This window comes from Pan troglodytes, chromosome 10 (genome assembly GCF_028858775.2).
Source record: "Pan troglodytes isolate AG18354 chromosome 10, NHGRI_mPanTro3-v2.0_pri, whole genome shotgun sequence".
Lineage (NCBI taxonomy): Eukaryota > Metazoa > Chordata > Mammalia > Primates > Hominidae > Pan > Pan troglodytes.
The window spans coordinates 56,137,206-56,150,534 of NC_072408.2; the positions used below are offsets into that span (position 1 = coordinate 56,137,206).

The 13,329-nt window shown below is 35.9% G+C and overlaps 1 protein-coding gene across 2 annotated transcripts in view; it reads right to left on the reverse strand.

Moving 5' to 3' along the window:
- Positions 1 to 8,034: 8,034 nt before the first annotated feature.
- The window catches only part of REDIC1 (regulator of DNA class I crossover intermediates 1), a 96,584-nt gene continuing 91,289 nt past the window's right edge, over positions 8,035 to 13,329 (reverse strand). For both annotated transcript variants that reach the window (XM_016923642.4, XM_001151762.8), the window contains one exon: positions 8,035 to 10,505. In XM_016923642.4, the coding sequence (XP_016779131.2) occupies positions 10,041 to 10,505 (465 nt within the window). In that variant the 3' untranslated portion in view covers positions 8,035 to 10,040. The remainder of the gene's footprint in view (positions 10,506 to 13,329) is intronic.

The window sequence follows — 13,329 nt, forward strand, 5'->3', positions numbered from 1 at the left end:
ACAGCACAAAAAGGCTGAAAATTCCAAAAACCAGAACACCTCTTCTCCCCCAAAGAATCACAACTCCTCCCCAGCAAGGGAACAAAACTGGACAGAGAATGAGTTTGATGAATTGACAGAAGTAGGCTTCAGAAGGTGGGTAATAACAAACTCCTCCAAGCTAAAGACGCGTGTTCTAACCCAATGCAAGGAAGCTAAGAACCTTGAAAAAAGGTTAGAGGAATTGCTAACTAGAATAACCAGTTTACAGAAAAACATAAATGACCTGATGGAGCTGAAAAACACAGCACAAGAACTTCGTGAAGCATACACAAGTATCAATAGCCAAATCGATCAAGCAGAAAAAAAGGCTATCAGAGATTCAAGATCAACTTAATGAAATAAAGCATGAAGACAAGATTAGAGAAAAAAGAATGAAAAGAAATGAACAAAGCCTCCAAGAAATATGGGACTATGTGAAAAGACCAAACCTACATTTGATTGGTGTACCTGAAGGTGACGGGGAGAATGGAACCAAGTTGGAAAACACTTTTCAGGATATTATCCAGGAGAACTCCCCCAACCTAGCAAGACAGGCCAACACCAGGAAATACAGAGAACACCACAAAGATACTCCTCAAGAAGAGCAACCCCAAGACACGTAGTCGTCAGATTCACCAAAGTTGAAATAAAGGAAAAAATGTTAAGGGCAGCCAGAGAGAAAGGTCAGGTTACTCACAAAGGGAAGCCCATCAGACTAACAGCAGATCTCTCTGCAGAAACCCTACAAGCCAGAAGAAAGTTGGGGGCCAATATTCAACATTTTAAAGAAAAGAATTTTCAACCCAGAATTTCATATCCAGCCAAACTAAGCTTCACAAGAGAAGGAGAAATAAAATCCTTTACAGACGAGGAAATGCTGAAAAATTTTTGTCACCACCAGGCCTGCCTTACAAGAGCTCCTGAAGAAAGCACTAAATATGGAAAGGAGAAACCGGTAGCAGCCACTGCAAAAATGTACTAAATTGTAAAGACCATTTATGCTGAAGAAACTGCGTCAACTAACGGGCAAAATAACCAGCTGACATCATAATGACAGGATCAAATTCACACATAACAATATTAACCTTAAATGTAAATGGGCTAAATGCCCCAATTAAAAGACACAGACTGGCAAATTGGATAAAAAGTCAAGACCCATAGGTGTGCTGTATTCAGGAGACTGATCCCACATGCAAAGACACACATAGGCTCAAAATAAAAGGATGGAGGAATATTTACCAAGCAAATAGAAAGCAAAAAAAGCAGGGGCTGCAATCCTAGTCTCTGATAAAACAGACTTTAAACAAACAAAGATCAAAAAAGAGAAAGAAGGACATTACATAATGGTAAAGGGATCAATGCAACAAGAAGAGCTAACTATCCTAAATATATATGCACCCAATACAAGAGCACCCAGATTCATAAAGCAAGTTCTTAGAGATCTACAAAGAGACTTATACTCCCACATAATAATAGTGGGAGACTTTAGCACCCCACTGTCAATATTAGACAGATCAACAAGACAGAAAATTAACAAGGATATTAAAGACTTGAACTCAGCTCTGGACCAAGTGGACCTGATAGACATCTACAGAACTCTCCACCCCAAATCAACAGAATATACATTCTTCTCAGCACCACATCACACTTATTCTAAAATTCACCATATAATTGGAAGTAAAACACTCCTCAGCAAATGCAAAAGAATGGAAATCATAACAAACAGTCACTCAGACCACAGTGCAATCAAATTAGAATTCAAGGTTAAGAAACTCACTTAAAACCACACAACTACATGGAAACTGAACAACCTGCTCCTGAATGACTACTGGGTAAATAACAAAATGAAGATAGAAATAAATAAGTACATTGAAACCAATGAGAACAAAGACATAACATATCAGAATCTCTGGGATACAGCTAAAGCAGTGGTTACAGGGAAATTTATAGTACTAAATGCCCACAGGAGAAGATGGGAAAGATCTAAAATTGACACCTTAACATCCCAATTAAAAGAACTAGAGAAGCAAGAGCTAACAAATTCAAAAGCTAGCAGAAGACAAGAAATAACTAAGATCAGAGCAGAACTAAAGGAGATAGAGACATGAAAAACCCTTCAAAAAGTCAAGGAATCTGGGAGCTGGTTTTTTGAAAAGATTAACAAAATAGATAGACCACTAGCCAGACTAACAAAGAAGAAAAGAGAGAAGAATCAAATAGACACAACAAAAAATGATAAAGGGGAGATCACCACTGATCCCACAGAAATACAAACTACCACCAGAGAATACTATAAACACCTCTATGCAGATAAACTAGAAAATCTAGAAGAAATGGATGAATTCCTGGACACATACACCCTCCCAAGACCAAATCAGGAAGAAGTTGAATCCCTGAATACACCAATAACAAGTTCTGAAATTGAGGCAGTAATTAATAGCCTACCAACCAAAAATAAAATAAAATAAAATAAAAGCCCAGGACCAGATGGATTTAGAGCCGACCAGAGGTACACAGAGGAGCTGGTACCATTCCTTCTGAAACTACTCCAAACAATAGAAAAAGAGGGACTCTTCACTAACTCATTTTATGAGGCCAGCATCATCCTGATACCAAAACCTGGCAGAGACACAATAAAAAAAGAAAATTTCAGGCCAATATGCCTGATGAACATCAATGCAAAAATTATCCATTAAATACTGGCAAACCGAATCCAGCAGCACATCAAAAAGCTTATCCATCACGATCAAGTTGGCTTCATCCCTGGGATGCAAGGCTGGTTTAACATAGGCAAATCATTAAACATAATCCATCACACATAAACAGGATCAATGTCAAAAACCACATGATTATCTCAATAGATGCAAAAAAAGGCCTTCAATAAAATTCAACACCCCTTCATGCTAAAAACTCTCAATGAACTAGATATTGATGGAATGAATCTCAAAATAATAAGAGCTATTTATGACAAACCCAAAGCCAATATCATACTGAATGGGCAAAAGCTGGAAGCATTCCCTTTAAAAACCAGCACAAGACAACGATGCCCTCTCTCACCACTCCTATTCAACATAGAATTGGAAGTTCTGGCTAGGGTAATCAGGCAAGAGAAAGAAATAAAGGGTATTCAAATAGGAAGAGAGAAAGTCAAATTGTCTCTGTTTGCTGATGACATGATTGTATATTTAGAAAACCCCATTGTCTCAGCCCAAAATCTCCTTAAGCTGATAAGCAACTTCAGGAAAGTCTCAGGATACAAAATCAATGTGCAAAAATTACAAGCATTCCTGTACACCAATAATAGACAAACAGAGAGTCAAATCATGAGTGAACTCTCATTCACAATTGCTACAAAGATAATAAAATACCTAGGAATACAAATTACATGGGATGTGAAGGATCTCTTCAAGGAGAACTACAAACCACTGCTCTAGGAAATAAGAGAGGACACAAACAAATGGAAGAACATTCCATGCTCGTGGATAGGAAGAATCAATATTGTGAAAATGGCCATACTGCCCAAAGTAATTTATAGATTCAATGATATCCCCATAACACAATTAGACTTTCTTCACAGAATTAGACTTTCTTCACAGAATTAGACTTTCTTCACAGAATTAGAAAAAGCTAAATTTCATATGGAACCAAAAAAGAGTCCGTATAGCCAAGACAACCCTAAGCAAAAAGGACAAAACTATACTACAAGGCTACAGTAACCAAAACAACATGGTACTGGTAGCAAAACAGACATATAGACCAATGGAACAGAATGGAGGCCTCAGAAATAATGCCACACATCTACAACCATTTGATCTTTGACAAACCTGACAAAAACAAGCAATGGGGAAAGGACTCCCTATTGAATAAATGCTGTTGTGAAAACTGGCTAGCCATATGCAGAAAACTGAAACTGGACCCCTTCCTTAAACCTTATATAAAATTTAACTCAAGATGGATTAAGGACTTAAACATAAGACTTAAAACCATAAAAACCCTAGAAGAAAACCTAGGCAATACCATTCAGGACATAGGCATGGGCAAAGACCTCATGACTAAAACACCAAAAGCAGTGACAACAAAAGCCAAAATTGACAAATCGGATCTAATTAAACTAAAGAGCTTCTGCACAGCAAAAGAAACTACCATCAGAGTGAACAGGCAACCTACAGAATGGGAGAAAACTTTTGCAATCTATCCATCTGACAAAGGGCTAATATCCAGAATCTGCAAGGAACTTAAACAAATTTACAAGAAGAAAAACAAACAACCCCATCAAAAAGTGGGCAAAGGATATGAACAGACACTTCTCAAAAGAAGACATTTATGCAGCCAATAAACACAGGAAAAAAAGCTCATCATCACTGGTCATTAGAGAAATGCAAATCAAAACCAGAATGAGATACCATCTCACGCCAGTTAGAATGGCAATTATTAAAACGTCAGGAAAGAACAGATGCTGGAGAGGATATGGAGAAATAGGAATGCTTTTACACTGTTGGTGGGAGTGTAAATTAGTTCAACCATTGTGGAAGACAGTGTGGCGATTCCTCAAGGATCTACAACCAGAAATATCATTTGACCCAGCAATCCCACTACTGGGTATATACCCAAAGGATTATAAATCATTCTACTATAAAGACACATGCACATGTGTGTTTATTGCAGCAGTATTCACAATAGCAAAGACTTGGAACCAACCCAAATGCCCATCAATGATAGACTGGATAAAGAAAATGTGGCACATATACACCATGGAATACTATGCAGCCATAAAAAGAGGATGAGTCCATGTCCTTTGCAGGGACATGGATGAAGCTTCAAACCATCATTCTCAGCAAACTAACACAGGAACAGAAAACCAAACACTGCATGTTCTCACTCGTAAGTGGGAGTTGAGTTGTGAGAACACATGCACACAGGGAGGGGAACATCACACACTGGAGCCTGTTGGGGTGTGGGGGGCTAGGGGAGGGAATAGCATTAGGAGGAACACCTAATGTAGATGACTGGTTGATGGGTGCAGCAAACCACCATGGCACATGTATACCTATGTAACAAACCTGCATATTCTGCACCTGTGTCCGGAACTTGAAGTATAATTAAAAAGAAGAAGAAGAAGAGGAGGAGGAAGAGGAGGAGGAGGAGGCAGCAGCAAAAAAAGAAGAAAATTAAAAGAAAATAGAGACTGGGAAAAATAGTTTTGCTGGTACAAGTTGTTTTGAAAAGGCAAATTTGTTCCACGTGACTGACATATTAGGAAACAATTTGAGCATAATGCAAGTATCACACTGGCTGATGTGCAGTTGTGTCCACAAGAAACACCAGGTGAACACACAAACCTGTACCCATCAGAACTGAACCACATAATACACAAAATGAACACACACACACCCCTCAGACACCTACCAGCTACCTCAATTCGCTGTGTGTATTATCTCATACGGTTGTGTTTTGCTGTTCTTTCACATTGTGGACATTTATAGATATCAATTATATAATTATATATAGGTTATTATATATATTATACATATATAAAATATACATGAATAAATACAATCAGTCAACATCCTAAAATATCTATGTGTCCTGATTTTAAAATGTGCATGACACAGAAAGCATTAAGTATTAAAGAGGAGCTTGAAATAGCCTTTTGAAGGAAATGAGAAAACACGTGGTACCTCTTGAGCAACAGGCATAAAGGAATACGTATTGTAGACCAACAGAGACAGTACTGCAAAATAAAACAAATGCCTGTTGCTAAAGCCATTTCAAGTGCTATGAAGTCTATAAGAAGGCCTAAAGACATATGAGAAACAGGAAAATAGTTGAGCATATGGGTTGAAAAGCAAACAGGGATACAATCAAGAAAAACCTTTCCTACAGTCAAAGAGAAAGCACTTATCTATATACAATATAAAGACCCTAAATATGTCACCAAATCCTACAGAGCAGATCCTTCATGCTAGTAGTGGCTAGTTTGTGATTTCAAACACTGTTACAGCTGTAGGGCTGGAAACACAATTTTGGAATGACAATTATTTTGTCAGCATTTGGAAGGTATTATTACACTGTCTTTTAGCTTCCATCATTGCTGTTAGTAAGTCATATGACACTGTAGCTGTCTTTTCTAAGAATGTAGTCTTTTTCTCTTCAGTGGCTTTCATGTTTTTCATTTGACTTTGAGGCTCTGTCATTTTATTATGTTGGGACTAGAATATAGATTTCATTTTTTTAATCCCACTTGGAAATTGCTGGTCTTCATGAATCTGTGGATTATATAATAGATCCATTCTAGAAAAATTCTCAGCTATTATCTCTTCAAATTATGCCTCTATTCTCTCTCTCTCTCCTATACTGTTGATACTTCAATTAAACACATAAAGCTTCTCACACTGTCCTTCTTATTGTTTAATTAATGCTCTTTCATATTTTCTATTTCTTTTTCTCTTCTGGCATTCTGGATAATTTATCCTTATATATATTTCACTTCACAAATTCTCTCATCACCTGTATCTAACATGCCACTTTGCCCACATATTAAATTTTCAGCAGATGGCAGAAATGGAAATCTGAGACTAGAGAATGGTAAAACTACAAAAATTAGCAATGTTAACCTTTTAGTTATACCTATAAAGCCAATTCATCCATCCACTTGTCATAATCTCTGCCTGTCTTAATTTGACTTGCCCCAGAAACAAACAATGAGACAAGGATTCAAGTACATATAGTTTGTTTGGGGTATGATTTCAAGAAATGCATAGAGGTGGGGAGTGAGACAGATGGGAGAAGAAGGGAAGTGTTGGTTATTAAGCAAGTTACCATTGTGAGCAACTTAAGGTTAATCCTTCTGAGGAACTCAGCAGGAATAGTGTTTTCCAACATGAGAGGGCACAGACATCACTCTACAGATTCCCAGGACCTACTGCCTGAGATTTTGATTCAGTAATTTGGGGGTGGGTTCCACAAATTTTAATTACTAACCAGTTCCCAACCAATATTGATGCTACTGTTACTGGTCAGTGGATACTTTGAGTAAGCAGAGTTGTAGAACACACTTTCAAAGACTTATCCCGCCCAAGAGGCAAGGGAGGAGTATTTAACCACCAATTCCCATCAGATATTGTTTAAAACGACTGCGCTCAAACAGCATTAACACTCTGGTACTTCCTCTGCCTCCTCCTAGGCAGAAGAGGTATCTGCAGCCAAAAGACACCCCTCGGGAAATGAGTCATGCACTGGCAGCTGCAAGTCAGGCTGGTATGTATGAAAATGAGGGATGCCCAAGAAATGTGAGCTGGGCACAGATAGCATTTGCTACATTGCTATATTGTCATGGAGGAAAATAAACAATTAACCAAGAAATTATAAACAAATTGCAATTGTTATAAGTGCTTTAAAAGTAAATTACATGAAACTACCCGTAAAGATAGCCTCTCATCTTATTACAGATGGAAACTTCCTAGAGTTGTTGTGAACCAAAAAAATGTACTGTTTCACAAATAGGGTTAAACACCAACTCCAGCCCAATACTGTATAGCATTGGCCCTTACTGAATGTATAGTATCTTATCTGAAGTCACTCTGATTGGCAGTTTAAATTAGAAATGTGTGCAGAATCATTAAATTTTCATTTTGTTTCATCTGGGTAGAACCTAGCTAGGATTTACTCTGCTTTATAAACATTAAATTACAAACATGGAATGAAAACAATGTTTATTTCAATTGCTTTTTATTTATATTTTCATCAGTTTCACCGAGAAAGCCCAAACCAGTAATGCATTTTGAGAAGTATGTTATAATTACATAAGATGGCTTATTTTGCAAATCCATACTCACTTTCCACTCTGAATATATTTATCTCCTTAAAGCATCTAAGGAATTAGCAACTGTGAAGTTAGGGAATAGACCATAAAACTGCCTTTACTTCTGACACCAACAGCAAGTCTGTGAGTTCCAAGACCACCCTCAGATTTGGTAATTCGTTAGAAGGACTCACAGAACACACTGAAAGATATTATATTCACAGTTATAGTTTATTATAGTAAAAGGATACCAGTTAAAATCAACCAAGAGAAGAAACACATCGGACAGAGTCTAGGAAAGTAATAAACAGGGAGCTTTCAGTCATCCTCTCTCATGGAGTGATGGACAGCATTACTTTTCTGGCAATGACTGACAATTCACATGAAGTATTGCCAACCAGGGAAGCTCACCTGAGCCTTGGTATTCAAAGTCTTTACTGGGTCTCAATCACAGCGGTGTGGCTGACTATCCAATCTCAGTTTCTGATCCCTTAGGAAGGCAAGCTGTTATTGCTTTACTCAACGTCTCCATCCTAAATCATATTGTTACTATCTAAATTGGGCCAAGCTTCCTAGGCAAATAAAGACACTCACTAGCCATGACATTCTAAGGGCTTGGAGGTTACCTCCCAGAAGCCAAGAGCAAAGGCAATACCGCTTTTGGGGCAAGATTAAATTCTTTACTGCACTACACTTTACTCTGCTGTCACTGTAAGTGGTCACTGCATTTTTTAAAGCCCTGAAATTCCTCATCTTACAGAGCTTAACTGCTACATTATGATATTGATAAAAACAGAACTAGGTGTGTACTTTCATAATTAATGTACTTTCAATATTGCTAGACTTTGATGCATATTTGGAAAAATATCAGTTTACTTGATATTTGAAACCAACCCAAAATTCACGGCTCAAGTTTATTCTACTGTCAACATTATAGTCTTCTTTTTCTATGTATCAGTGTTCACTGCTATAGTATGCAATATTTTTGCAAAATAATGCTCAGGATAACCAATCCACAGTGGAATACCTTTCATTTAGTATCCGGATAAAATCTGGCCTTTTGAAAAACTATCAACATACATATATCAGATAATTATATTCCCCTTCCATGAGTTGATCATTAAACTGGAAGAAAATACTTAGGAGCTTATTGTGCTCTGTAAGATAGCAAAAATCACTTCCTAAAACTAGCTAAAAACCTGAAGATTGCTACTATTTAAACTTTAGCTGTTGGTGTCTCCAAATTGCAATGCCCCAAATCACCTCTGCAACACAGACTCTTGAGTGATACATCTGTGTATAAAAATGTAACATGAAACCATTGTTTTCTTTAAAGGCAAAGAAACCTCTAACAATTTTATTTTGGGTTCAGTTAGATACTAGAATGCCCTCTGCTCTGTACCATGAAATATATCAAAACAAGTGTCAATTTTAGAGTACAAACATTTAAAATCCTTATACAAAATAAGTGTTGTCTTAGAAACAAAGCCTATATTTTAGAATAGGAAATCTTGTTATTTATGAAAAGAATCTTAGCAACACTAAAATTAGTAACATAAATCATTTTTTTAATTTCAAACAATTCTTTTATAAAAACATTAAAACATCTTTTAATCCTACAGAACATTTTCCTTTGAATTAATAGCACCAACAAAAAAAAACTATGTTATGCAAATAGAAGAGAAGATATGTGTTATCTACAAATTAATGCTAGAATTTTTAAATAGGACCGTAATATTAAAGAGAAGTAGCTAACAAAATTATTATAATGAGGACATAAAATATATTAGGTATTATTTTCTATCTTAAATATCTTGAAAGAGAACATTTTTGCCAGAAAATGCAACTGCAAAGAATATTAAAATAAATGCTACAAGGAAGGAAGCAATTAAGCATATTTTAACCAATAAATAACAGCGTATCATTGTAATATACTGAATAATCACATAAAAACGCTAGTAAATTTACAAATATATTATTTTCTAAAAACTCTACCATATACCAAAGCTATTAAGGAAATGGCTATATACAAATTAAATACATACATTAATAATATTAAAATGTTTTAACATGAACCGTGAATATACACCCTGAACACTGTCAGCTTATGCTTAGCTACTTTTTCTCATTTCTTATCATGTTAATGAAATTTTCAACATTTACTATTGTTTTCTAAGGGCAAGTGAAATTCTACATCCTAGGTAGAGATTTTAGAATATTAGTTGTTCTTATGGATTTCCTGCCCTCCAGTGGTATCTGCCTTAATATTTCCACTGCACCTTTCAAGGTTGCAAAGAGAAACATCACTTCTACATGTACATTTTGAAATTAGATCACACTGTATGGCAGCATCTAATTTTTCCTCCATTACAGATTCACTCTCTGTTTGTATCCCTGCATCACACCTTGCAGCCTGCAGAACGCAGTTATCATTGGTTTTGTTTTGCAAAATGTGGGCTGAATTGCACTGCAACTGTGGAAACTGATCTGTATTATTTTTCACTGAGAACTGGTAGAAATTCTCATTCTGTTTGTGAATTTTGTCATCGTTTTTAACAATCCTGTCACCTGAAAGTTTTGCCATCCTTTCTACATAAAAATTATTCATTTTTTCCTTGGTTTTGATGGTCATCCTATTTGAATCTTCAATTTGCTGTGATATTTGATCTTCATCTTCAGATGGCTAAAAAGAAATTAATAATTTTGCTATAAACCATGCTTACATTTTAAAAATGCATTCAATCACTTCAAAGAATATATTCTTAAAATCCCAACTATAGAAAATTTCTAAATACAGAAGAGAGTTTGGCAAGTTACAAATCAAAGCAGGTATATCATCAAAGAGTCTTCAACCAATAATCTGCCATACCTCCCAGGAGGCTATGAATTCTAAAATAGCAGTAACAATAATAATCTTTGTAATAAAAATGCAAAAGAGGTAAAAAGGAGACGAGAAATTTCGTCTTTTATTAGTCCCTATAATCGCAGGCTCTATCATCTCTCTACCCTTCCAACAGAAGAAATGATATGCAGCATACTTCCTCCACTTAAAAAGAGTAGACTAGAAGAAGTACCTTCGAGGGAAACAGCTAACATATAACTTGTTCAATTATTTATTGATTCATTAAGTAAAAAATAACTACCTGTATGCTTTTTATGGGCCCAGTCCAATGAAATATATATATATATATATATATATAATCTTAAGAAGATAACATAACTTAAGAAGAGCATCAGGTAATAGGAAATTAAATAGACAAAGAAAAGTTAAGTAGCAATACATAAGCAATACATATCTCAACTGTTATATAAAAAGACAACCTTTAAGAACTTTTTTTAAGAACTTTTTAATAGGTCTAGATTTCAATTTTCTAAGCATAAATTTTTCGAACTTCTTGAAAAAATTCTTTTAATTACTGAATTAATGAAAATATTCTTCTAATGAAAATTTTATATAAAGTATTGATTATTCAAGTTAAAAATACAAAGTTAATATAAAAAACTAAATATAAAAAGGGGTATAGGCTTTAGCTGACTGACACTGAAAAATGTATATTTCAAAATAGCTAGTAGATACGTCTTAAAATGGTCCAAACACAGAGAAATAAATACTCAAGGGGATGGATATTCTAAATATTCTGGCTTGATCATTACACATTTGAGTCATGTAACAAAACATCATATATACCCAATTAAATACGTACAAATATTATACATCAATAAAAAATAAAAGGTAAATCTAAACATGCTTCTTTAGTGATGCAATTTGAGTTATACTCTTTCAGAGAATTGAACTGTTTAACAAATAGACAAACTTGTAATCTAGTGTTGATAACATGTTATTGGTGATTTTTTTTTTATTTTTTTGAGACACGGTCTCACTCCATTGCCTGGGCTGGAGTGCAGTGGCACAATCATGGCTCACTGTAACCTCAACCTCCCAGGCTCAGGTGATTCTCCCACCTCAGCCTCTCCAGTAACTGGGACCACAGGCACACGCCACCATGTCTGACTAATTTTTTGTATTTGTTTTTGCATGTTGTCCAGGCTGGTCACGAACTCCTGGGCTCAAGCAACTGCCCACCTCAGTCTCCCAAAATGCTGGGATTACAAGCATGAACCAACATGCCTGGCTAAGTGCTATTTCTTACCTTTGTTCATAAGTACTTATTATAATATGTTTATGCATACACATTTAAAATGTAATTATAAGCAGGATCCTTTAGAAATGCATTATTTGCTCTTTTCTTTCAGGGAATGGAACTAGTTAACAAAGAACACTGTAATATAGTGCTGAGAACATGCTATTAAAGGACAGTCATCTCTTCCTAAGGCCTCATTTGCATGAGTTTACATATACACAAGCAAAAGCTAAATCTACGTACAGTTCTTTTAAAAAAGAAAGAAAAGGAAACTTGTGAAGGAAAATGTACTTTTGTGAAATACCTTTTTATGTTGTATTAAAAATGTAGCTTTTATGTGGGTGCAGGATTGCTATGACAAAGGCATACCGTTAGATGCTAATGTGATTTGAGAAAAAGTGAAGCCATTATATGACAACTTAAAGCAAAAGGAAGCTGAAGGATCTAATCCTGGAGAATTTAATGCCAGCAAAGGATGGTTTGATAATTTTAGAAACAGCTTTGGCTTAAAAAATATCAAGGTAATAGGGGAAGCAGCTTCTGCAGACCAAGAAGCAGCAGACACATTCCCAGATGCCTTTAAAGAAAATCACTGAAGAAAAAGGATATCTGCCTAAACAAGTTTTTAATGGAGACAAAAGTGCCCTATTCCAGGAAAAAAAAAATGTCACATAGGATATTTATTAGGAAGGGAAGCAGGCACCAGGATTTAAGGCAGGATGGGATAGGCTAACTTTACTGTTTTGTGCAAATGCAGTCAGGTTTATGACCAAGATTGCCCTTATTTATAAAGCTGCTCACCCTCAAGTTTTGAAGGGAAGGATAAACACCAATTGCCAGTTTCTTGGTAATACAACAAGAAAGCCTGGAAAACAAAAATTCTTTTTCTGAATTGATTCCATCAGTGCTTTGCCCCTAGAGTCAGTAAGTGCTTTGCCAGTAAGGGACTGCCTTTTAAAGTTATTTTGATATTGCTAATGCCCCTGGCCACCCAGAATCCCATCAGTTCAACACCGAAGGCATCAAAATAGTTTACATGTTTTGAAGCACAACATCTCTAATTCAGCCTCTAGATTAGGGAGTCACAGTGACCTTTAAGGTTCATTATACATTGTGCTCTATGGAAAGGATGGTCAATGCGATGGGAGAGAACCCAAGAGAGAGAACATCATAAAATTCTGGAAGGATTATACCATTGAACATGCCATTACTGTTATAGAAAAAGCCATGAACATCATCAAGACTCGGAAAAGAAATCCCTGCAGAAGAAAACTGTTGTAGATGTTAAACATGACTTCATAGGATTTACAAGAGCTAATCAAGAAAATCATGAAAGAGACTGGGGATATGGCAAAAAAAGGTGAA